This window comes from Aquila chrysaetos, chromosome 9, assembly GCF_900496995.4.
Source record: "Aquila chrysaetos chrysaetos chromosome 9, bAquChr1.4, whole genome shotgun sequence".
Lineage (NCBI taxonomy): Eukaryota > Metazoa > Chordata > Aves > Accipitriformes > Accipitridae > Aquila > Aquila chrysaetos.
In genome coordinates, this window is record NC_044012.1 from 39,718,995 (window position 1) to 39,744,835 (window position 25,841).

The 25,841-nt window shown below is 39.4% G+C and overlaps 1 protein-coding gene across 3 annotated transcripts in view; it reads left to right on the forward strand.

Moving 5' to 3' along the window:
* MED15 (mediator complex subunit 15) overlaps positions 1-25,509 on the forward strand; it is a 30,270-nt gene extending 4,761 nt beyond the window's left edge. Inside the window, exons 2-18 of one of the 3 annotated variants that reach the window (XM_030025665.2) lie at positions 1,987-2,074; positions 3,196-3,247; positions 3,709-3,738; positions 4,966-5,181; positions 5,784-6,046; positions 6,845-7,234; positions 8,274-8,363; positions 13,350-13,469; positions 19,479-19,621; positions 19,942-20,069; positions 20,966-21,100; positions 21,502-21,565; positions 21,733-21,799; positions 22,269-22,429; positions 22,635-22,801; positions 23,675-23,773; positions 23,936-25,509. In XM_030025665.2, the coding sequence (XP_029881525.1) occupies positions 1,987-2,074; positions 3,196-3,247; positions 3,709-3,738; positions 4,966-5,181; positions 5,784-6,046; positions 6,845-7,234; positions 8,274-8,363; positions 13,350-13,469; positions 19,479-19,621; positions 19,942-20,069; positions 20,966-21,100; positions 21,502-21,565; positions 21,733-21,799; positions 22,269-22,429; positions 22,635-22,801; positions 23,675-23,773; positions 23,936-24,069 (2,347 nt within the window). In that variant the 3' untranslated portion in view covers positions 24,070-25,509. Of the gene's footprint in view, positions 1-1,986; positions 2,075-3,195; positions 3,248-3,708; positions 3,739-4,965; positions 5,182-5,783; positions 6,047-6,844; positions 7,235-8,273; positions 8,364-13,349; positions 13,470-19,478; positions 19,622-19,941; positions 20,070-20,965; positions 21,101-21,501; positions 21,566-21,732; positions 21,800-22,268; positions 22,430-22,634; positions 22,802-23,674; positions 23,774-23,932 lie in introns of all 3 variants that reach the window. The other 2 variants (XM_030025664.2, XM_030025666.2) reach the window with 2 other exon arrangements.
* Positions 25,510-25,841: the final 332 nt, after the last annotated feature.

The following is a 25,841-nucleotide window of genomic DNA, read 5'->3' on the forward strand; positions in this document are numbered from 1 at the left end:
TATTGGTAATGCAGATGTAGTCATTATAAAATGTCTTTCATGTAGATATATATAAAAGTAGATAAATTCTTTGCTGTGGATTTTTTTCCAAGTTCTCGATACCACATTGATGACAGCCACTACGTACTACCTAAATGTTACTTCCTTTACTTGTCTCTGCTTTTTCTTGTCTTTCTGCCTGCTCAGTTCTCGCTGCTCTTAAAATGAGAGGCTTTGTCATTGTACGATGGGACTGAGAAGTTAAGGAGGATTTAGAGAGTAATGTGGATTTAGAGGCATCCTTTCTGAAAGTGAAAGCGTTAAAAAAGGGAGGTGTCAATAAAGAATTGGATATAGCTTCTTCCTCTGCAGCAGAGCTCCTTTATGAGCAGCTCACTTTAAGGCTTGTTTACACATGGAGGAATAATTATTCTGCATTATGTTTGGATTCTGCTTCGGTTTAAGTAACTTTCATGTATAAACAGCGTTTTTTAGTGTCTGCCAGACCACACGAACAAGTTACTGTGAGAGAGCCTTACAGCAGGTAGCTATGTTCTACTGTCTTCTACTTTGCAGGCTACAGCAGGTTAGCTGTATGCTACTAGTTTGCAAGGTAAGGGTGTGAGTTGTGGCAGCCTAAGCTCCTGCATTTTAAGGCTATAGCATCTGCTCTTCTCACTTATGTGACTGTGTTATGGAGTTAATTCTGGAAGCTGAACCAGCTTACTGCTCATGCAACCACCGTTCCTGCTGCATGGGAGGTGGTAGAAATTCAGGGGGAAGAAAACAGTAGTCCCCCTTCAGACTGGCTTGAACTTTTCAGGGATCACTACCCTGACACGCATTTAGTGTAGGGTAGCTGCTCATGCAACAGCAGTTACTGAGAACTGAGTTGCTGGGATGTTAATTACAAGGTGAAAGTATTTCCTCGTAACTTGTTTGTGGAATTTAGACTGTAGCTGCTAGGCTGCTTTAAAACAGAGCAGGTTTTGCAGTGAAGTGAAATGTTTCCAAGAATGAGAATGCCTGGAGGGTTTGAATAGGGCTGTTCACCTGACTAAACTCCTTGTTTTAGGATGTCTTGTCGCATGTGTCACAGTTGAATTGCTTGCTACTTTTTGATGTACTGAGAATTCACCTTCTTTTCCACCCATGTCCTTAGCAGTGTGTGGCTTTCTGTGGGGTTGGGATTTTTTTTTTTTTAATTTTTTTTTTTTTAACTTTTCATCTTGCATGTTCAATATCCCATCCAGAGGGCAGATCTAGCTCCAATTTACTAGAGGTGTGATGGAGAAAGGACAGTAAGTCCCCGTGATTCTGGCTGGTAAATGGGAAAGAACAGTAAGGGAATTGAAAGCTTTTTATTACCAAACCTGTTCTTTTTCTTCCTCTCAACTTTCCATGAACAGGGCCTTCTTTTCATCTTACTGCTTCACCTGCTGCTTTCATGTTGATTGTCCCCTCCCTGCCCTGCACATCGGTGCACATCTGGTCTTCTCTGCCCCTGATCAATGCTCCCACTTGTTATTCTCACTCATTGGTCAAACTTCTATGCCTTTAGGCAATCTTTTTTAAAATTTTTTTATTCTTCCACCTTATGTTTAGAGGATTCTCTTGGAAATGCCTGACGCTAGGCAGGCTCAAGCCCGTTGTTCGCCAAACGGATTACATTAATCCTGTCATTCAGCTTTCCTCAAATGAACGGGTCCTGGTATTTTGTCAAAATAATACATCAGGCGGTAAAATAATGACTTGCTTAGCAGTTGTTCTTGAATTTCTGGAAAGAATAGTTCTGTTGCCTTTTAGAAATTAGTTGGCTTTTTTCCATTATTTGAAGGAATTTTAAAGGGTGGCAATTTTAAGGGTGGTCTTTTTGTTCTTTTTTTTTTTTTTAATCTATAAATGAGAGGGGGATAAAAAGCTGTTTCACAGACCTTTCTAATTACAGAAAGTATTTTCTGATGTCCTCCATTAATACCCGGGCTTGTTTTTTCCTCTTTTTTTCAGTGATGACGCTATGAGGAAGGCTGGTGTTGCGCATAATAAATCCAGCAAAGATATGGAGAGTCACGTGTTTATGAAGGCCAAAACAAGGGTAAAGCATCTGTATTTGTTTCCAGAACTTACGGGGGTGTCAAAAGAAATTTGGAACAATCCGCAGAAATAGCAGACCCAATGCACTTAGTTAACTGTCTCTGCTTAGAGTACCTAGTTATGCACAATTTTTTTGATTTATATGTGCTCCTTTTACCCTGAGGGGAAGTGAGGTGTTTTGCATCCAATATATGCATCAAACTGGACTTCAGCCCAAGGCAGCTTTGCTGATGCTGCAGCATTTAATGTGTATATGGGACCACAGTTAATTCTTACCCGAAGACTTGTGTGTAGTGAATTGCATAGAATTTCCTTTATCTACCATGCAGCACCATTCTGTATGACCAGTTTGGTGGTCAGGAGAGACTAAGATATCGATGAAAAGGCTGTGTCAAAGAGTAAGACCAAGGGAAGTGCTCTGGTCTCTCTGAAAGTCTGGTTATCATGTAGGGTTCTAGACTCTACCAAAATATAAACTTCTTTCCTGAAGCTGTGTTACAAGAAATTGGATACTGTTGCTGTCTCCAAACAAGCCATGTTTGAGAGAGAACTTGTCTAGGTGAAACTTTATAATGCTGATGTCACAAATTTATGCCTGCTGATGGCATCCTCACTGGTGAGTTGGTAGTTTCATGGGCAGGAGGGCTATCTCAGCCCTGTGCAGTTTCTTTTACGCATTATGAAGCACACTAATAGAATGCTGCGGAGAATATTTGTCTTGTCGCTTCTGACACTTCTATCATATGTTAGTCAGTGTACCAAGAAAGCAGGTTCAATCTTTAAGAAAAAGGAATTAGCGTGGATAAGAAGCGGAAAATGGATGTATTGGTTTATAATTATTGTCACGTATTGTCATCCTATTAGTGTGACTGTCATGGAGGTTCTTTCCAGTGAATTTTGTGGTTTCTTGGCTTTCTTGTACCATGGACCACAATGACCTATTAGTAAAAATATTCTCACTTAGTTATTGAACAGGCTGTTCCTTGCAATTGAACTGCTCTGAAAAGCCCACAGACATTGTAAAGTAAAATTTGTTATGTTGAGGAAGAATACTGAAGAACCAGAAAGTCATGTTTGCAATGTTTTTATTTCCTATGCTAAAATACTAATTTTCATCTTTAGGAGGAATATCTTTCTCTTGTGGCCAGACTTATTATCCATTTTCGAGATATTCGTAAGTAATTGTTTTGGTTTGGTTTGGTTTTTTTTCTGAGTAATGGGACTGTTCATCCCATCCTCCCCAAAAAAGTAAATTTTAGGGTTTGTGTGTGTGGTTCTGCATGTGACTCTTCACAAGTTGCTTTAAAAATTTTCCTGTGATATACATGCTTAATTTCTAAATACTGTTTCTTTTGCACATCCATCTATAATAGAAAAGTGAGAAGTTATTTAAACTTACTCCTTTTTCCACCTTCCTAATTTCTTCCTGTATTTTTGCTTTCTTTCCATTGTTTATATAGCTTTCTGGTTACCAAATTGGCTTAGGTTAATGTATTTTGTTAGAACTACAGTAGACAGTGGGTTTTTTTATTTTTTAAATTATTATGTGAATATATTTCTTGTAGAGAGTATATCTGAAGGGCCAGATTTGTGTGACAAGATTAACAAAGGCAATTAATTGTTCTTCCTTTGCAGACAATAAGAAATCTCAAGCCTCAGTCAGTGGTAAGAGCTTGTTTTTCTTATTTTTTTTTTTCCTTCCCTTCCCTCCCCCCCATTTCTAAATAGAACAGCTTAGAAATCAGGGCTGTGGTGTACTAAGAATAAGAAGGCTGTGGATTCCCTAGCTGGAATATTAAATGCTGCTGGAGGAAAGGAAAGGTAGCATAATAGTCTTGGAGTTGTTCAGTGATGAGGGTGACAGGCATGGACAGTGTTTTGGATGTAGAACAGGAAATTTGTTTCTTTCCCCATTTGTACTTTTGTTAGCTCACAACACTAAGATTCTTGAAAGAACAAGAGTGATTGAAAATAATCTGCTGAACAGCCCAGGTTTCTCTCCTTTACCAGCTTTGGGTTTCTCAGTGTGTTTGTTGCATGAGAGGCAAGCATTTGTGGGGCGTACATGCTCTGCCATTTGACTGAGATTAGATCTGATCATGTCTTCTGCCTCTGTGCTAATTCTTACAGCAGTGTCTGTTAGGAACATAATATGACCCTCTGTTTTTATCCCCCTATAGGCTAAATATGCAGTGTCTGTGATTGATTAACATCCAGCCTAGACAGCTGGAATTATTTTATAAGTATTCCTAAGAAAGAGGAGGTATTGCATTCTGTACCTGATTAGTATTGCTTCTGCACCCCATGTTGTGTTTTGCCCTCTTGAATTACCATTCCCGCTTTGATTTTACTTTTCTGCGTGCCCAGGATTCAGATTATGACAATCGTCTTGAAAGGCACTGAATTTATTCACTGCATAATAAATGTGATGTTGGGGGGAAACTGTATAGCAAAGTACTTCCTCTGGTCTGAGCACGGCTTCTCCATGTTGACCGCAGGAGGAAGAGGCTAATTGGATCTACAGTGGGATTCTCTTCTTGGTTTTTGAGGTTACAAGCTGGATATCATCATGGAGTTTTGTTGGCAGCTTGTTTTGACTTGCATATAAATTCAGAGGTGGCTAATAAGTTCCTTTTCTCTCATGTATTTAGAATCTATTTGGAACTTTGCAAATCTGAAGTACTTTAAATAATCTCCACTCTATTTACAGAGAGGCAAAGACGTGCCAGAAACCTCTTGTCTCACGGGCAGAGGAGTGAATCTTAGATTCTCAGGGTATTGGATCTAGTCATGGTCTGAAGCTGACAGTTTAGAGGGTGGATGGTGGAGAACAGAGGATTTTGGGGAGGCAATTGCATAGCTGCTGCATATTGGTAACTATTTTCTTTGTAGATCCAATGAATGCCCTGCAGAATCTAACTGGAGGTCCCCCAGCAGGGGCGCCTGGAATGGGCATGGCTTCCCGAGCTCAAGGAGCACCGATGAGTGGGATGAGTGGCCTTGGCCCAATGGGACAACAGATGAGTCTCCCAGGGCAGCAGCAGCCTCCTGGAACCTCGGGAATGGCCCCTCATGGTATGCCTGGTGTCTCTACAGCTACTCAGCAGAGTAAGTGTTCAGTTTGCCTCAACCACTAAAATTGTTAGATCTTAGTATGTAACTTAGTATGTTAGATTTTAGTATGTAATTCTTTTCCACAAGGAAAGGGTGCTGAAGAGATTTCATACTTCTGGCTAAAGCAGCCAAGTGAACTGCAGGAAGAATTGATTTCAAATACTGCTACCTGATGGGATAAGTGTCTTCCTTAGTATAGTGAGGAACAGTCTAGCTGTTGTAGGAGCAAATGCTTCTTTTGTCCTACAAGATGTCAACTTCAGAACTTTGTTTTTGTACAGCGCACCTATGTTTTCCATAGGTCCGGTGCTTCCTGCTGGTGACCTCTGTGCATATTTCCTCCTGCACATTTTTACATTCTTTATCGAGGCTGCTGACTCAATAGAGGCAGTGAGAATTAGAGGTTGGTAGTAGGAAGTGTCATTAATTCTGCTGTTAATGTGCCTCATCCATTTGAGGAAGCAGAAGTATATGCTGCTCACGAAGAACATTAATGTACTTTAGGGATTATCTTCAATTATTATGAATTATACTGGGTAACTGTATCTCGCACTGGTTGGGTCTCATGTTTTGAGTACAGTCTACCTTCTTTTTAGCCCAACTTCAGCTTCAGCAGATAGCTCAGCAGCAACAGCAGCAGCAGCAGCAATTCCAGCAGCAGCAGGTGGCTTTGCAGCAGCAGCAATTCCAGGCCCAGCAGTCAGCCATGCAACAACAGTTTCAGGTCCAGCAGCAGCAGGCGGCAGCAGCGGCAGCAGCCCAGCAACAGCAGCAGCAACAACAGCAGTTGCAAGCCGTCCAGCAGCAGCAACAGCACATGCTGAAACTGCAGATGCAGCAGCAGCAAAACCAACAGCAGGTGATGACAAACAATTACAATGGCAATTGAGGTGATCGATGTTCAGTTCAAGTGAGGCTTGGCTTGCATGGAAGTACTGAATATCAGCTCTGCCTCTTATTAATGCATTTCCACTCTAGGGTAGGACTTCAGTTTAGACTGGCAAGTTAATTGGCAACAATATATCACATCCCAGAGGAAAGGCTTAACAGTTGTTTGGTTGCTTTCTTCTGTCATAGCAACAGAGAATTAAAACCTATGTCTCTTTCTCTTTATAAACATCAGCATAGTCTTTCATTCTAACAAGAACAGGGATGTGGGAAAGAACTAAAAGCCCTTGTGTTACTCTAGAAATAGTGGCTGTTTTGTCATTGTGTGAATGACACGTTGCCACTTTAAAAAATGTGTGCTGAGCACATCATATATATGTATCAGCCTTAGGCACCAAAGCAGAATAGGCAACTTCAGCTGTCATGCTCTTGTGCGGTTTCTGGTAAATAGTGGTGCTGATGCAGGCTGGTTAGTTTAAAGAAGTGCTTCTGAGCTCATTTGTACAGGAGGAGCTGATGGACTTCATCTTTGCTTTTGAAAACTGTTTTAGTAGTGAGACAAGCTTGTAATATTGAAACCATGGGATGTGCACTATGTAGAGTTCAGATACATCAAGAGTGAGTGGATAAAAGGGTTGGGCTTTCCCTTTGGACTTAAAACCTCAGCCCGATGTATTAGGATTCTGTTTGCTCTTGGTTTATGCTATAAAAATAAGGCTGCTATTGCATTGCTGGAAGCTTTAGCAGCCTGGCTTTTCCTGCTTTTCAGATGCAGCAGCAACAGCAGCAGCAACAACTACAGCGAATTGCCCAAATGCAGCAGCTGCAGGCAGCACAGGCTATGCAGGCACAACAGCAGCAGCAACAGCAGCAGCAGCAACAACAGCAACAAATACCACAACAACAGATACAGCAGCAGCCACCTCAACAAGTAATGCAACAGCAGATGCAACAGATGCAGCAGCAACAACAGCAGCAGCAGCAGCAGCAACAGCAGCAGCAACAACAACAGGTTGCTCAGGCACAACAGTCTCAGCTTCCACCACAATCGCAGCCTCAACCCCAGCCCATGGTATCTCAGCCACAGGCAATCTCAGGACAAATTCCTAGTCAGGTTATGCCCGTTACTCTTACACCACAGCAATTAAAAGCAATGCAGGTAAGGGCTAGTGACCAGCTGATTGTTGGTTCGTTGTGATCCTCTAGAGAAATAAAAAAAAAAATATCTTTGACTTTTGCTAATAATGAAGTATGAAAAAATATAGCTTATGAAGAGATCTGTAGTTAGCATGTTATGAGCATGGAGAGTTTAAAGGTTTATGTCTGGGCCTGCCAGTAGAGAACAATTTTGTGTCTTAAGAGTAGGACTTCTGGAAATCTGTGAAAACCATTTATGCAGCTAATATTTAAAAATAATTTCTTGTCTTACTCTTGAAAGGACAAGTAAAAAAAAGAAACAAACTCTGGTTAAAGAAAAATCACCTCCATGATGTTAGCTGCTCTAGAACATGAGCAAGTGCTTTGAAGTGCTTAGTGCATGTGACTGGAGCCAGTGTTGGCTCTCTAACGTGCTGGCTTTGCTTCTGCTGTCATGTTTAGACGTTTTGGTCAAACTTTAAGATAGCGGTAGTTCCTGCCTTGAAGAGAATGTGGACAAGACAATAGTTTTACTCAGTTGAACCTCTTGCTGGGTCATCCTCTTAATGGTGCAGCTTTTTGAACTGTTGCATTAGTCAGTTTTTTCTGGGCTCCATATGTGCTGTTGAGCAAAAGCTCAGATGTAATCCCAAGACTTGCCTTTCTTTGGGCCTTGCTGGGGAGGAGTGGAGTGTCAACCACACTTGAGAAAATATTGACTCTCCGTGGATGAGTTGATACATCCACTTTGTGCTCCTACCAGCTAAGCTAGGAGTAGTTAGATGTATCTATTATTGTCATAGGAAGACCTGATAGTACAGGGAAGAAGGTACGAGAAGTCGTTGAATCTTGGGTGCACAGTCTATGGGAAGACTGTTCTAAATGTTAGAAACATGGGAACTTGTTTTCATATAGAAGGCTCAAAAACTCTAGAGTATGTATGTGAAGCTGATCTTGTCTCCACACCCTTTTTCATGAGTATAGTCAATACAGTTGAAACAGAAGTGTCATACCCTAATCAGATATGTATGTTTACTTCGTTCTTTCTTTTCATACTCAAGGTAAGAGCTCAGCTGGTCCAGCAGCAGCAGGCAGCAGCAGCAGTGCAAGCAGCTCAGGCCCAAGCTGCTCAGATGGGAGCTTCAGGGCAGGTAAGGGCCCAGGAGCCAGTATCACTAGTTATAGGCCTGTAGCAAGTGCATGCTAGAGATGAGCATGGAGATGGGTTTCTGGTGGCTTTCTGATGAGGGGTCTGACATCGGTCATCCCCTTTATAAAGGTGATATGGGCTTTTATGCTGTTTCTCCTTTGCCTGGAGTCAGAGGCAGGATTTCGTTGACAACCCCTCTGTGCATGCTCTCTGTCCCGAGTAGGTAAGATTGTTGCCTGTACTGACACAGGAATGCACATCAATAAGACGGCCTACTGTGGTCATGCTACAAGTCTGACTGTTGGTACCTGGACTGTATCATCTCTTCCTTCGTTAAACTTTCTTAGGTGACTTCTTTGTTGTGTAAACTGGTTTCTGTACTGTGAACCTTTGCCTGCTGTCTTTACTCACGTATGATTTACCTTCCATCTCCATGTATCGACCATAAAAAAATAGTATAGACAATGAAATATCTCTGCACTCCCCTTTCATTCCTTTCATCTTTCATTCTTTTTCTGAGTGAAATTGGCAGTAGGTATAGATTGCTCTTGTTCTGGATGTGAATTGTGAAGAAAAAATGGCATGTGTCACAAGTGCAGATTGCATATAAAAAAAAAAAAAAAAGAAAAAAGTGCTGGGTGAAAGCTTATTGTCTAACACAGTTTTCTTATCCTGCAACACACTTGTAGCCCCAGTGATTGTTCCTTGATGTGTGTCTGGTATGAAGGAGGCATGGGGAAAAAAATTGGGAATGTCTTGAGCTGAAACCTCTCATCCCATTTTCCACAAGAATATGAAATAGTCTTTTGTGGCTTACCTCTGTAGTGTTTCATATTGAGGCATTTTACAGACATGGGTAAGTACAATTATCACCACTTTGTAGATGAAGAGGCTGAGGCAGACAGGTGAAATGAGGTTGACTAGGATTAATGGCAGAGTTCTTTTCATATAACCAGGTATTCCATGTCTGCATGCACCATTTTCCGTTCAGTGCACAAGTAATATTATAGATTCAGTAAGACATTTGGAAGCTTTTTACATGGACTCTGCTAACAATTGGTTCTCCAACATACATCTCGCAGACTTGTATCAGGAATAGTGTGTTGTACCATCATAACTCTCGTGTGGCCCACATCCTTGTTGGTGACTAAGTTCTGTTTCTGTATTGGTCGTTTTGCTTGTGTCAACGTAACACAGGATGTAAAAGCTGAGCAGTGGTAAGTACAGTTGGTACAGTACTGGCAGCAATGCAGAATTCTCTTTCCACAGTTGAAATGTGAATTAAAACTTCTGTTTGTTTCCTAAATAATTTCCAGGTGGGAGCTGCAGGGACTTAGGCTGACTGGAAGGAGACTCTTGACTTTTTTTTTTCTTTTTACTAACTTAATGGTGCTCTTTTCAACTTCTAAGGAGATGGATTGTGCTTATATAGAATCACCTTAATTCTTGCCCCATTTATTGAATTCATATGCCAGTGGCTTAACAGCACAGCGCATTTGAAAAGTTTTGGCCGTTAAGATGGTTGACAGCGGGTTTTGTGTTGCAGCTTTATTCAGACATATGTAGTAAACTCAGGGATTGCTCATTATCTATGATGGATGGAGTTTAGAAAATTCCACATACAGGCTTTACTCCATTTATGTTCATGCCATTGCAAAAAGAGTCTACTAAAATTCACTTAACACTGTGAAGTCCAATGATTAAATGGGTTTCTTGTACTTGTGTAAATATTTTCTGTATATAATATTTAGTTTTAAGATTGTGGCTATGTACAATATTACAATGCAGCTTCGGTGTTGAGAGTGTATATGCATTTTCTTTAATTTATAAGAAGTTTCTTTTAAGAGTACATTTTGCTTTGTATTTAGTACATTTTTCACTAGCACCAGTGTTTTTAATAAATCTGCCTTGATTTCTTAATTGGGTTCAGGGAAGCTTTTGTTATAAACAAACCCTATCCTAATCTCTGCTTGTTACATTTAAACTTGGTCTCTAGGGGCTTTCAAACTGCAAATTTTGGTTGATATAGTTGCGTTTTTCCTTTTCAGTAAAGTTTCTGTTCATCCTTCCTACATAAAAGTAAAAGCAGTCCCAGGTTTAAACATGGATCCATGTGAGTTCTGAAGTTCTTCTCTGAAGCTGTAGATGCCATGCAGGTCAATGTTACCCTGCTTGGGTGTCTAGTACTTGTAAGCATGTAACTCACAGGTGAAGCGAATAAATAAAGTAGTGTCCTAGTGACCACAGAGCGCTACACAAGTGCTTGCAGCACCAAGAGAAAATCTGTAGTCAGTTGGAGTTAAGTATTAATAAAGTTTAAATCGCTGTTCTGGTGCAACTCCTTCAGGTGCTCAGAATGCAGATTGGCTGTTGCTCTTTGAAAGTCAGAGCTGCCTTTAGTGGAGTGACAGTGGCACAGAACTTATATACGCTCACCAGAAGCTGCATATTTATGAAATTCTGAATCTTTGGATTTTAGATGAAAGAAAATTACAGGTTCAGGATTATAATTGTTATATTCCACTTCATTTTTATCAAATAATCAGTTTTGTATCTTACAGTGGAGGGAGACTCTTCCTCTGCTTGCTCTCTTTTTATGGGGTAAAATTCTCGATTCTGTAAATTGAGATAAATCAATTTAACTTGTGGAGGAGGATTTGCCTTCAGTTTAAATCTTTTTCAAAAGTACTTGAACACTTCTGGTTGTCTTCTGCTTTTAGACTGACAAGAACAACTCCTGCATGGATATATTGCTTTGCATAAAACAGGTGCAATCTTTGGAACCCCCTTTGTCAGAGGGTCACAGATTTCATAAATGTAAATCAGCTGGAGAATGGGAAAAATAGATTTTTTTTTTTTTTTTAAGAGAGTGGAATTGGTGTCATTTTATATATACACTTCTGTTCCAAAGCACACATTTCAAAAAACCAAAAAATATAAAAAATCAAACCCAAAATGGTGTGCCTGTGCATACATGTTTGACCAACTACAATACCATAAACAGCTGAAAGCCTTTGAATCTAAGTTTGTCGTGCTGGTGTTCCGTGGTTTGCCAGGCACTTGAACTGTGAATATGCTTCTAATTTCCTTGACCTCAGAGGTTGTAATCTAAATCTTCGCACTTTGGTGGTGTGGCATGAGAAACAGGACCGAGATGGGACATGTGGGTCACCATAACATACCTGGGATTTCACACGCTCCAGAGATCCATGTGCATTCACGAGGGTCTAAGATGGGGTGATTGTGCCTGGAAGGATATGTTGATTTTTTTTTCCCTAGCAATTTCCCTTTTTCTTTTCTTTTTTTTTTTTTTTTTTTTTTGGTTTTTGTTTGTTTGTTTTGTTTTGTTAGGGTTGTGTTGCTTCACCAGCTCTCATGTTGATACTGTAGCTCTTCACTGCACTTTGTAGCATCCACCTGTGCTTTGTGCCAGTGCTGGGTTGTTGTGTTTGCTTGTGGTGGCTGTTGCATGCTGTGTGTGTACATGTGCATGTGTGTGTGATGTCTGAAGTGCTCATTTGTTTCCCTTTTGAAATCCTGTCTCTGACCATCCCTCTTTCCCTGGATGGAAAGGGACTGCATTGCTCTGATGTTGTGAACTAACAGCTGTGCTGAATTTGACACTATTTTCTTTACCAGTTATTGCTTTCCTTTTCAGTCTTGCTATGTTGTATTTAATTTTATTTATTTTTAACAATTGTAAGCACATGCATTCTCTGACTCTCTAGAGACATGTTGCTGGCTGCTTCAGTCCATTTACATAGAACACTAAGCAAGAATGCCCCAAACTGATTACTGAAAGAAGATTTCATTAACTTGTAGGTTAGTTAGGGCCTGTGTAGGTTCCTTGGTAATATGTATGCTGGAAATAAAAATAGCCCAGAGAACTCCACTGTACATCTTTGAAGTACCAAACAGAAGCTTTTACTGACAATTGAATCTGCCAGTTACCCAAATACCACCTCAAAAATATGCTGTATTTGTTGTAAATTCACAGCATATGTGGTGTAATGTCAAATTTTAAGTAACAGGGGGCTATAAAGATATATATGATTAAATCTATGTGGCTCATGCAGGCTGATGGTTCTGAAAGGTACTTCTAGACACTGCAGGGTAGCATAATCCTAATGCTATTTTAGAATAGAAATCCATTCTAATGCTAACCTTCATCATTTGTTCTAAATGATTATACTTTAGGGTATGCTCACTCTATACACCTGGAGAATCAAATAGTGCATGAATTAAGCTTAAGGCAGATTATGGACTCATAACAATATTTTAGCACAGCTTAGTAATAGAGGAATGGGTATTTGTCAAAATGATGGAAATTACAAGGATATATTTGACTTATTCAGTGAGTTATAAAAGGAAGGAAATAGCTTTTTCAAATCCAGAAGTCCTTTTTGTTGTCTTTGGCATTGTTATACTGTCATAGGTTAGGTTGATGTGAAATTTTGCTCACTGTGGAGCATTCCTACTAACGGTTGCTGTTGAACTGTCTGCCAGATTCTTTTATAATGAAGAGCAGCATATGCAAATACTGCTAAATCCTTTGAGTCCACAGTGGGGGAAAGCACATCAGAAACCTATGGCATTATATAGCTTCTTACATGGAGCATTCTTGACAACAATCTTAGAGTACTTATTTCCAAGAATTCTAGAAATTCAAGATGTCAGGCAAAATTTGGGAAAAGCCCTTCATGCAAATGATAGAATAATCCACCCTTGACCCATCAATCTGAATCAGCTCTCTCAAGATACCTAGAATTCATTAGATGCTTTCTGAAAATGGATAGAAAGGGTATAAAAAGGAGTTTGATTTATAAGCTAGCATGTTAGGTTAAACTTTAGAGAAAAGCTCACTAACCTTCCCTTCATGCTCCCCCTCCCCCTAATTCCTGGAGGTTGCATGTGCTTCTCATCCTGCCAGTGCACTGCATTTCTTGTTTTGCGATTACTTTTGTCTGTTGTCCCTCTGTCCTCAAAGATGATCACCGCACCTATGGCCCGAGGTGGGATGCAAATAAGACCACGGTTCCCGCCTACCACCGCTGTGTCTGCTACGCCGCCAAGCTCCATTCCTTTGGGCGGACAGCAAATGCCACAGGTATTTACTGAGTCAAAGCACATTGTGTCAGGAATTGTGCAAAGCATTCAATACGTGATTGTATAGTACTTGCTTTCAAGCAAGGGGAGGTTCACTTTTTCATCAAACAACTTACTTGCTGGTGTTACTCAGGGTATTGGGCTGTTTAGGCTTTTTATGGATCCTTTTTCATTTTAAGTAATAGGTTTTCTGAGAGCTTGGAATGTCAAATAAAGCATTTTTAGAGCGGCATAGATCTTTATTTTAACATTTAAAATGTTTCCATGTTCATAATTGATTTAAGTCTCAAATTAGAACTTTGTGGTTTCTGTTTAGCCTTTGTCCATGCTCCATGAGTGTGTATTTATGAGGGTGTTGCAAGTCAGTACTGCAGTGTACTGGCTGAGTTGTGTCAGGGACCTTACTTATCATGTGTTCATGCTCTGTACAGGTGCTTCTTTCATCAGTAGGAAACTTGGCTCATTTCAGTTTGAGTAGCTTCTTGGCATGGTATCAGGGACCAAGAAAAACGGAGCTGTTCTCTTCTTTCACGGTTGTGTAGGAGGAACTGCCAGAAGGATTCCACTTGTGCCTGCATCAGAGAAGAACCTGTGTAGGCAGGCTGGCAGCACCTATCCAGCTGTTGCTGGAAGATGCATGAGGTCAGAGTACTGCATCTGCCTGGTGCAGGTCCGGATCTGCTAAATACCTCACAGTCATGTTTTGCAAGTAAAATGTGTCATTTTGGGGGGGCAGGAATGGGGAGAACTAGAAGGAAGTAGAACTGAATTCTTACCAGTAAGTCTCAAAACGAGGCACTGCTCTCTGCTCTGCAGAAGTTTGCTGATCCCCATGTGATTGGTGTTGGTTTAAATACGTATCATATTATGATGGTGGAATAGCATTCAACTGCATTTTTCTATCTGTTATTCACGAACATCATGTCTTGTTCTTCTAGATGCTAATTTTCAAATTTAATACCAGGTGCAGTTTTAGTTCTTAATATCGCTGCGTTTTGTTTATAGGTTTAATGAAAGTTTCTCCACTCTTTGCATTTTTGTTTCCTTTGCAAGCTTGTCATGGGGCTGTGGAATGTCTGAAACTCTGCTTCCTAGTGCTGCTGCATCAAGTTTAGTAGGCACAGCCTTTTCTTCTCAGGAATTTGCTAAGGTAGATACAGTGACCAGAAAGATTCTGCAGACCTAGGCAAACACCTCTGTCGTTTTTGATTTAAGATGGATGGTCATTTCAGTCCAGGTCATTTTTTATATGTTAACTGAAATAAAACCCGGGCATAGCTGTTGAGTCAAAGGAGAATTTACTTTAAGCTTTATTATCTGTAGCAGTTTATATATACTGACAAAATCATCTCCCATATGAAATATTCACAATGTTTGGTTTGACGATGAGGCCTTCCGATAGATATTTAAGTATTAGATTGGCTTATATTTAATATCTGAGTCATAACAGAAGACCTCTAGTTTAAGCATTCAGTGCTGATCTTTTAGTGCTGTCATGTCTGTGGTTATTGAGGAGCTTTGATTTCTGACACCAAGTGAATTGGTCATCAAGGAGCGCTCTCAGTAGCGTGCCAAGGATTGTGAAAATGATGTAGAAGACTGAACAACTAGAGAAGGCAGAAGAAGAAAGGAAATTTCTTCATGAACAGTGATTGGACTGAAAATGGCTCCTAAGCAGGTGGTAGGATGAGTGACTGTGTCATGGTTTAATGGTGGTGGGAAGCATGTTTTTAAAGGCAGTCTGGCATGTCGTTTACTTGACGGCCCTGGATCAGCATGAACCTCTAGTGTTGTCTGCCAAAACATTTTGTTCACGTTCTAGGTAGATTAGAAATTAGAAAAGTTGTCATTTACGCCTTTTAATTTTGTAAAATGCTTAGATAATATTGTCTGTTGGATATAACTTCCCTGTCATCAGAGCCCTTGCAGCTGTTCACAATAGGAGTAAAGGGCTGTAGCATCTATATGGTTATTAATTACTCATTTAAGAGTCTGTCATCTCCTTGACTACAGAATCAAAAGTCATTTAGACTTGGTGATAGGTAGTTCAGAGCGTCTTTCTCTTCAGAAAAGAATCTTGGTATTGCACTGAAGAATCTCTTTCAACAAAAGGACCAGATGTGGTATCAATACTGTGTGTCTGTCTATTTTTACCCCATATGACAAAAATGTCAGTCTGTCGTTTTTTTATTACAAGGCTCAGTTGATTCTGCATTAAGTTTTTGGTTTGGTTGGGATTTTTTTGCTATTATGGTCTTCTCAATCAAAAGAATATATTTACTGATATGGCATTGTATTCCACAGTCTCCTGGTCTTTTGAATTGCCAGAGAATTAGAACTGACTTTTTTTTTTTTCCTCTTAGCTGAAGTTTGTGGCTGAATAGTTACCAAACATGAACTACAATTGATATTAGTGGCACTTTTTGAACAGCTAAGAGAAGTTTCATAAACTGTATTTCAGTTGGCTCAAGAAAGCTGCTGATCTTGAAATTTTAAAAGATTAAACTAACCTAATACTTAGCTTTTGCTTTAGCAATTAAATAACTAATGTGCTAATCCCAATCATTCTCCTGTATCTCTAGTGTCAAAAGCTTCAACTTCTGTCTACAAATTTATTGCAGTCTGCAATAGTATGAACTTCCAATTTATTGTTGGCAAAGAAATCTTCAGCAAACTGAAAATATAGGAAAAAAGGTAAAACTGAGTTAATATTAAAATAAAGCAAGGGATACTGGCCTGACTGGGAATATGGAAACCTGTATCTGAACTTATCTGAAGCTCTGCAGGGTTTCCATTTTGTCACGTAAAGCAGCTTACTGGTGAACTTTAAACCCAGTTTGCAAGAGAGTAGGCAAGGCTGTGCTTACTGGCTTAACAATGAAACTGTAAGTACAGTAGTGTAAGTGCTTTCTAGAGTTTTCCTTTAGACTAAAAGTGTTTATACTGTTCCTCATTATTACCCATCACTTCCTTGTTGCAGTCTCCTTTTCCTTGCTGTTAGCGTCTGCATATTGTACGCTCTCGCTACTGGGAGCTTCTGAAAAACTCTCGTTAGCCTTATCTACTGAGTGCTGTTCCTTGCCTGAGACTCAGCAAACTGGAGGTAGGCCTCATAGCTAAGTTTACCTTTCAGCATGGTGTGTTCTAAACACTAAGAATAGCTTTGATTTAGTAGATATTAAGTGCAAACTTTTGTCATGTAAGCCTAAATATTGTTTGGGCAAGACTTCAGTAAATTAGGGCTTGGTGTCATAATCAGGTCACTGTAGAGTCGCAGAGTAAATTCACATTCAGTGGGCTGTAATAGCTGTCCATGAATATGCTTGTAGATGCAGAAACTCTCATCCTGCAGTGAAAAAATACATAGTTGTATACCTTTCATCTTCAACATACATAAGGAAATACAAATGGTCAGTAACCATGGCTTAACTCTGGAGTTAAATGAGGAGCTAAATTAGTTTAATGGAGTTAAAGCTCCAGAGGGAAGGTTTTTTTGTCTTTTGGGTTTTTTGGTGGTTTTGATTTTTTTAAGCCTTCTTTTTAGTGGGAGTCGGTTGGAAAGAGCATGCCCTAGAAGTTGAAATTTCATTAATCGTTATAATCTTAATCGATTATCCTGCGAACAATGTAGAAATCTAAAGCTGAAAGCATCTTTAGATCTGTTCTATAGAAAGACATCTGAAATTATTATTAGCAAATTAACTGCTTTCAAAGAAAAGTAAGGCAGTAAGTTCAGAATTGCATATTTCTGAGTGCATGTTTTTGAAAATATTGCAATTTTGCTTAATATTAGACATTAGCCTTTGGTATTCTGAAATTAAGCTGGCTGAGAGCAAACCTATTGCAAGAAGGGAAGCTGTTTGCCTATGCATGTACTTAAATGAGAAGGGTTAATGCAAAAAAAATCTAATTTATTCTATGCTTATATGCACAGTAGATGCTGCATGTTCTTTCCTTTGCTTTTCTGCAACACTTGTAAATTAATGTGAAGGGACCTTGGTGTTGAAGTAGATACAAAAGCTTAAATCTGGCAAAAAAACCTAATGAAATCTTTCTCCTTCCTTCCCAAAACACAAGGATTTAAGTTTTCAGAAGTAATTTTATGTAACCAACTTGAGACACTTAAAAGGGGCCTGATTTTCAGGAAGTGATGAACCACTCAAAAGTGGTCTTAGTTTGACTTGATGAAAAATGGGTGCAGCATCCGTATGGGTAAGTTCTGAATCAATTGCTGTTTAATAGAATGTTAAGTAGAATGTTAAATAGAATTGTAAAAAAATCAGGGAGTGCTTTTTGCAGTGTTCATCCTAGCTTCCTTCCAAACAGTGGTGAGATGTTTGGTATCTGTGGGAGGCAGACCATGCTTTTCAATCTTAGAAATGCTTTTCCGACTGTTGAGGAGACACACTGTTAAAGAATCCACCTCCTATGAAAAACAGTAAGCACAGTCTCAGTTTTTGTTGATTATGGAGAAAAGGAAGCTGATTTAAAACATCGTTTCAGCTTCACTTGTTCTAGACGTTATCTTTGTAGGAGAGGTTGTGAAGGTAATGGGGTTACTGAAGATTAAAAAAATATATAAATCATAGCATGTCAGGCTGCATTTGATTTTAAACTATGCTTTAATGGATGATAAACTGGTATCTTCAAGTTTAGTAGTTTTACATTTGCACCTAGCTAGGGATTGAGGCCTTTTTTTTTTTTTTTTTTTTTTTAAGTGGAGCGTGACCTCTTGCATAGCTGTAATGTGATATTCCAAGGAAAGCATTTCCTGTCATATTCAGTGTGTACATGCAAAAGTAGACCAGGCAATACTTACTTTTTAATATTTAAATGTCATGTCCTCTGGAAACAGTTGGATGATTTAGATGGGTATTTAACGAGTGACTGAAGGACAATGCCAAATTGCAGTGCCCATGAAGTGTCTGGGACTTGTGGACTTACTGGGACCTTTGCTTAAAAATGGTTTAGACTGAGGGACACAGAATTGTTAATTCATAAAGGTGCTAATCAGTGACTTGCAGAATGGACGCATGGGTTACTGAGTTACAATATGTGGCCTCTGCGGGCTAATTCAGTTTATATGTGCTTACTTATAGCCTCAGGTCATAAGAACTCTTCATGTGCCTTAAACAAAAATGATCACTGATATCTGCATTACTATACCATGCTCCTGGCCATGATACAGGGGTTTTTTTTGTTGTTTTAAGTGATCAAGGGGAAGAATGTCCCTTAGAAGAAGGGTGAGAACTTGCTCTAATTTGAGCATCATCTGGCTCTGGCACTTTAGAGTGTACAGAATAAACTTAGTTGTTACCCAGAGTTTGGTGCTGTTCTGGAAATGCTGTTATTCATCTTTTTGTCCTTCAGGCACACCTCGTCATTCTCCAAAGGTCAGAAAGCTACTTCATTTTTTTTTTCCACCCAGCCACGCAGTTTGAAGTGTTTCTGTCTCCACCCAAATTTTCAAAGCTGAATATTTAAACAAGATGTTGGTGGTTTGGCTTACCTAATTTTTTTTTTTTCTTCCTTCTTCCTAAAGAAAACCAGTTGGGAGGCTACAGTCAAGTCTGACAGACCTTTGAAGGCTGTAATTAAAATGTCAAAATAAGGAGGGTTTTTTATGGCTGTTAATTCTCAAGTTAGAACTGTCTTTTCTTCCTGCTCTTCTTTACTGTAGTTCTAATAAAGTACAGGTTTTTCAGATGGCACTTCTGACATTTTAATTGCAACATCATGGTTTGCGAAATGAAAAACAATTATTATACAGTTATTCAAATTATGTGCAGTTTTAATGGTTACTTCTAGTAAAGTTGATATGAAGTACTGCCCTGAGAGCCTCAAGAGTGGTACAGGTGGGACTGTCATTGTGGGGGAGAACAGGAAACTAACACTTTCATTTCTTGTAGGCCTGAGGATACGCTTCTTTCCCTAGGTAAAGCCTTTTAGTTAGGTTCCCATCCTCTACACCCTTTTGTTGTTATTGATCTTACCTTTTTCCACATTTCAGGTCAGCCAGAACAATATTACCATGATGTCATCCCCATCTCCTGTGCAACAAGCTCAAACACCTCAATCAATGCCTCCACCACCACAGCCGCAGCCATCTCCTCAGCCAGGCCAGCCAACTTCTCAGCCAAATTCAAATGTCAGGTGAGCTAGACTGCAACTTTTGAGGACCTTTTTCAGTGCCGTAAAGGTGAGGTTTTCAGAAGCATTCAATATGTCTTACTCCGTTTCCACTGAAGTGCATGAATTTTAGTATCAACTTCAGTGAGAGCACAAGTGGGATTGTGCCAAATACACTCTGAAAACACCCATTTTAAATAAAGAAGCTGTGTACGAAATCCTCACCAAGTCTACTAGCAGAGCTGCAGTGCTATAACAATGCTTAGTAAAAGCATATCTGCTCACAGGCTGATCATGATTCCTTGTCAGATTCTGGCAAGTTTGATTTTATGCTTATTTTTCAGCTCTGGCCCAGCTCCATCACCCAGCAGCTTTCTCCCCAGTCCGTCGCCACAACCATCCCAGAGCCCGGCAGCTGCACGAACACCTCAGAACTTTAGTGTCCCATCCCCAGGTCCTCTGAATACTCCAGGTAAATGATCTGAGAACTATACTGCAGACCACGAGTTGGGGTATGTTCTGGTAACTGTAATAGTTCCCAGGAAACCTGTTACTGTTTGGCACATTGTAAACTTTAAAGAGCTCTACAAAGCAGCCAGCATTGCAGGTAGTGAACACGTCACATGCACCACATAACACAACAACATGGATATCTCAAATCAAAATCAATCAAAACCTCTTTTCTTGTCACTGAACTATGTAATGGGGTTTTCTAACTTCCCCAGTCTTTTGAAAAAAGAATCATACTTAATTTAATAGAGCAAGTTTATAGAGGCACAATGATTCCTTGGTTCCATGCAGGAAGGAACCCTTAGCAACAGCATGCAATTGTAAAGGATGTAACCACTTAATCACAGGCAGCAGGCTGCTTTGCTCTGAAACACCTTCCTAGGTGTACTATGACATTTGCGCTCTTCTGTCTCCCAGATGTAATAAGCAGTTTCTGACGCTGCGAATGGAAGTAACATACTGGCTCCTTTTCATACCAGTGTTGTGTGCTCTGCAGTTTGGAAAGCACTGACTTAAGGAATACTGCAGCAAATTCAGCGTGTTGATTTAGTGTTTAATGCACAGAGTGAAGGCAAAATGAGGACATAGAAAATGGGTATATGAAACTTTGGACCTTTTCAGAAAAAAATGAATCAAATGGGAATTGCTGTTCTGTCCACAGAACATGTTATTTCTACACAAAGACTAGAGGGTTGGACAAACATTAAACTGTGGAGGGCATCCAATTGTGGATTTGGATATTTCACGTGAGCTACACTTTGGAGTGCCACATTTCAGATGTAGATTCTGAAATGTGAGAATGCTCTTCTGCAGTACCTTTTATCATCCCTGTGACGTGCAGTCTTTACTTCTTGCCAGGAAATCCAAATTCTGTCATGAGTCCAGCCAGTTCTAGCCAGTCAGAGGAGCAACAGTATCTGGAGAAACTCAAACAGCTATCAAAATACATTGAGCCACTCCGGAGGATGATCAATAAAATAGATAAAAATGAAGGTGAGGTTCCCTATATTTAGTCATGCATTTCTCTCTCTCAGCTATCTCTTCTGATGAACGAAGCAATACCTTGCTTTTTGTGATGGTTTCTATTCCAGGGATTAAAAATGACAGTGAAAGTTAGTTGCTCTTTCTTGCCAATAACTGTAAAGATTTTACTGTGAAGAGTGGGTAAAATCCTCATCCTTAAATTCCCATCAGTTTTCCTTTACTTCTGATGTTTTTGAGACACAGAGAGCTTATGCAATGGATATACTTATGATTAGATGAAAGATCTTTGATCCTCACTATTTTCTTCAGTGTTGGCTCATGTTTTCACTTTTAACAGTATACTGTATTTCTGTCTGCAAGTATGGAAGCTATTCTTGTAGTCAGTGTTTGTGTCTCTGATACTATTTCAGATAGGAAGAAGGACCTGAGTAAAATGAAGAGTCTCTTAGATATCCTGACTGACCCTTCAAAACGGTAACTCTTTTTCCTTTTGGCTGGACATCAGATTCCCCAGCTCTTCCAGAATTTGTTGTTTAGTATCCAGCAATATTGGCATTGAGGCTGTCTGTGGGGCTCAGATAGCAGAAACGCTTCAGCGAAGGTGACCGTTTTGTGGTGATAAAATTTCTCCTTTTCTGCAGGTGCCCTCTGAAGACACTGCAGAAATGCGAAATTGCTCTGGAGAAGCTGAAAAATGATATGGCTGTGGTACGTAATTCTTTGCACTAGCAAGAGATAAACAGTTAATTCCAAAAAGTCTTATGATTTGGCAAGATAATTTTTTGGATTTGCTGTTGCTCATACTGTTAAGACTTCAAGTAAGGTTGGACAAAATAAGAAAACAGGAAAAAAATGGGCAAGCATTTACTTCATGTAAGTCACCTCTATGTATCTTTTAACTGAACTTTCAAATTCTTGTGCTTTGTGGAAAGACTTCAGTAATTCTTTCTGTGATCTTTTGCAGCTGATTTCAGAACAGACTTCTAAATGAAAGCTGCAGACAGCTTTTTTCTTTTTTTTTTTTTTTTTTTCCTTCTTAATGTTACTGTATGCAGTTTTGAGAATCCTTTGCATTTCATGGATTGGAAGTTTACTGCTATAAAATTTTGCAGAATCAATATTAGAGACTTCTTTTTTGGTGATGATTAAAAGAAAAGGCGCTTCTCTTGTGTTTTAGCCTACTCCACCACCTCCCCCAGTGCCCCCCACCAAACAGCAGTACTTGTGTCAGCCGCTTTTGGATGCTGTTTTGGCCAACATACGTTCACCAGTCTTCAACCATTCCCTTTACCGCACATTTATGCCAGCTATGACTGCAATTCATGGACCACCAATCACGTATGTATCATTGACCTGCTGTTTGTCTTAATTATTTTTTCCTTAAATAACAAACATTTATTTGTAGAAACTATTAAAAGAAAAAGATGGATTTGTGGATGGGTGTGAGTTATATCTTTCCTTTTTACTCCTGTAAAATATTTGACAAATGTGGCGTTTGCATAACATTTTAACCTAGTCCTTTTGTGGGCTGTATTTTACATAGGGCCCCAGTTGCTTCCCCTCGAAAAAGGAAATATGAAGAGGATGAAAGACAGACCATACCAAATGTCTTACAAGGGGAAGTTGCAAGATTAAATCCTAAATTCCTGGTGAACCTGGACCCTTCCCATTGCAGTAATAATGGCACAGTTCATCTCATATGCAAGCTAGGTAAGCAAGAAGAAACTAAAGGCTGAAATCAGAAAGAAGTGCTGAGCTTGATTGTAGAAATTTGAAGAGTTTTTTGCTAGCAGTCTTGAATATTGCCAACCTGCAACTTCTGCACAAAGTCTGTACTTAACCAGATTCATAGCATAGACGTGCTATACAGCCTGCTTCAGGGTATACCTGGAGATGTCAAACTTATCCTTTCTTTGCACTGAATTTGCAATTGGTAATCTCATTTAGTGTCTAGAAAATTACTTGTTGCTAGCAACAATCTTGATTCCTGATTTGACCTACACTGATAAGTGAGAATTGTTCTGCCTCCAACAGCTAGGACAGAGCTAGAGAAATGTTGAATTAATTTTTGGGAGGGTTTATTTCAATCTGTAGTAATGATCACTGACAAAGTGGTTATGTTCAAGAAAGAAATTCGGATTGCATCTTTTTTTCATCTCAGCTGAATGATCATAAAATAATGTAGTCTATTAACTTGTTTTGCTCTTGGACACCAATGGGGAAAGTAGATTCTTTCCTCCTACCCTCCATTTGAGAAATCTGAACTGGTTTTGTCCTGAATATTAGTACATAAGGCACTTAATTTTCAAAAATGAGCTGTCTAACTTAGTGAAGTTTAGCTGATGAAATGGTGAGATTGGCAAGGTGCAGAAATGTGTAAGAGATGTTTGCCAGGCTTATTGTCAACGTATTTAAGGTGTTGCTAAAATGAGCAATGAGATTGCCTTCCAATAAAAACGGAGATGTACAGCCTGGTTCCTCCTTGGGGTTCAGAGGCTAGAAACCAAGCTGAATTGGGTACAGAAAACCTCTCTGTCCAGCAAGGAATGCTTTGTTCTGATGGGAAGTGTGTTTGCATTCTAGATGACAAGAATCTTCCAAATGTCCCACCACTACAGCTCAGTGTTCCAGCGGACTATCCAGATCAGAGCCCTCTGTGGATAAAAAATCCCAGACAGTATGGTATGAGAATGCTAGCATGACATTTGTTGGGCTTGTGTATGTGGTAGTAGTGGGGAAATGTGAACACCTAATATTACACTTCTAAAAATTATTATTTTTAAAATTTTATTTATTTTATTTTTGTTATAACTCCATTTATCTGTTATCTTTTTCTTCCAGCAGCCAATCCCTTTTTGCAGTCGGTGTATCGGTACATGACTTCAAAACTATTGCAACTTCCAGACAAGCATTCAGTCACGGCACTCTTAAACACCTGGGCACAAAGTATTCGTCAGGCCTGCCTCTCTGCTGCATAACATCTCACTTTCTAAATTGTGAAGCAAGAAAGAAGATCTTGACAGCTGGCCTCTTCCACATGCCACTGGAAAATCACAGGCATTTTGGGGAGGGTACTTCAGAAGAAAGAAGCCTTATGTTGTTTTGTTTCTAGGTGTCAGGTTCAGTAGAGAACCTGATGTTAGACTTAGCTTTCATGCTTTTTATCTTCCGCCTCTGTGGACTTTTGCCAGCATTTTCAAATATACAAAATGTGTATATATGGTTCTTGAGACTGTATTAGGATGAGTTTTTATTGTCTTCTTAGAGAAGAAATTATTTGTGGACTTCCGTCAGGGAGTCTGGTATAAGAGGGAGTAGGGAGAAAATGTCCTAATTTGCTTCAAAGTTTGCTCAGTGCCAGTATTCCTTTCACATTGTATGTTTTGTGACCTGATAATGCCCCACAAATAAATTAGCTGCAACTAGAATGTGCTTGCAAACTTCTCAGTGGTTGCAGGAATCTTTTTGCCTATTAGCTTTGCCCAGAGACAGGATAAATTGCAGCTTTTTAAGGCATCCCTCAAATATGTGAGATAAATCTGGATAATTATACTTTGGGGTGGGTGTGGGGAAATAGAGCAAAAAAAGTAATTTATAGCTTGTTTTAAACACTACTTTGTATAAACAGTTTTTGGTTAGCATGGACCACATGTTTTTCCAGAAGAGTGAGGTGATGAGAAAGAAGAGATGATAATGTGCACACTGACTTCCTCTATAAAATCAGTAAATGTGTACATAAACGTGGGGGGAAAAAGCCCAACAGTATAAAGCCCTAGTAACACAAATCAATCCAGCAGGCTTGTAGCTACATTTCTTCTTTTACTAAGGGTCTCTCTGAGGCATCTGGCTTCCTTTGGGAGTTGATGCAGTTCAGTGACAATGCTTCTATGCTACTTCAGTTTGTTTAAAAAGAAAAGGAATAATAACAACATAGCTCAGGAGTAGAACTGACAACTAATATTTTGTGCCTTGAGCAATGATGGGCACTCACGTCAGTCATCAGCTGCCTTATTGTTGGGCACTTCTAATGAAAACATTTGCCATGAGTAACTCTTTAATTTCATGCATAATGTGATTGTTTTATTTTCCCCATGCTTATAATATAAGTTGCTCACTCAATTTCCTGGTGCAGAAGAATTTCAGATTTCACATGTTCCCATTATATCCTGCTCCATCTCCCTGTATTGTGCAGCAAACCTTAAAGAGTAGCTGGGCTCTCTTACAGTAGTGTCAAGAAATTGCTATGACCTTCGTAAATCTGTGTGGTGTCATCGGTTTTAGGATGTTTTTAAATGTGGGTACTTAGTAAGCACTGACTGAGGCAGCAAAATGCTATCAGTATTTTGTACATGAACTAATGCATTATCTGTTTGTTTCTATTGTAATAAATTTATTATTATTCCTGTGTTGAATGCTAACATTATACTGCTTTTCCCATGTTGATCCTTAGAAACCAGTTCTGTTGTGTCCATTGGATGATGGTTACTTTGTTCTATGGTAAGTGAAAACTCATACGCTTTGAGTTAGGGGAGGTAGTCATAAATGGCTCTTCATCCCATGCAACACTATCTTTACTGTCCTTGTAGTGAATTGGAAGACCTGGTCAAGAGATTAGTAATGGTGTCTACAAATGAAAGACATAGGTTTTTTAACTGGTACTGTTACATGGCTGACTCTTTCCTTAGGGCAAAAGAACCAGCGGCACCAATATAGTTTGTAATATATAATTAAGTCATAACCCAAGAAATGA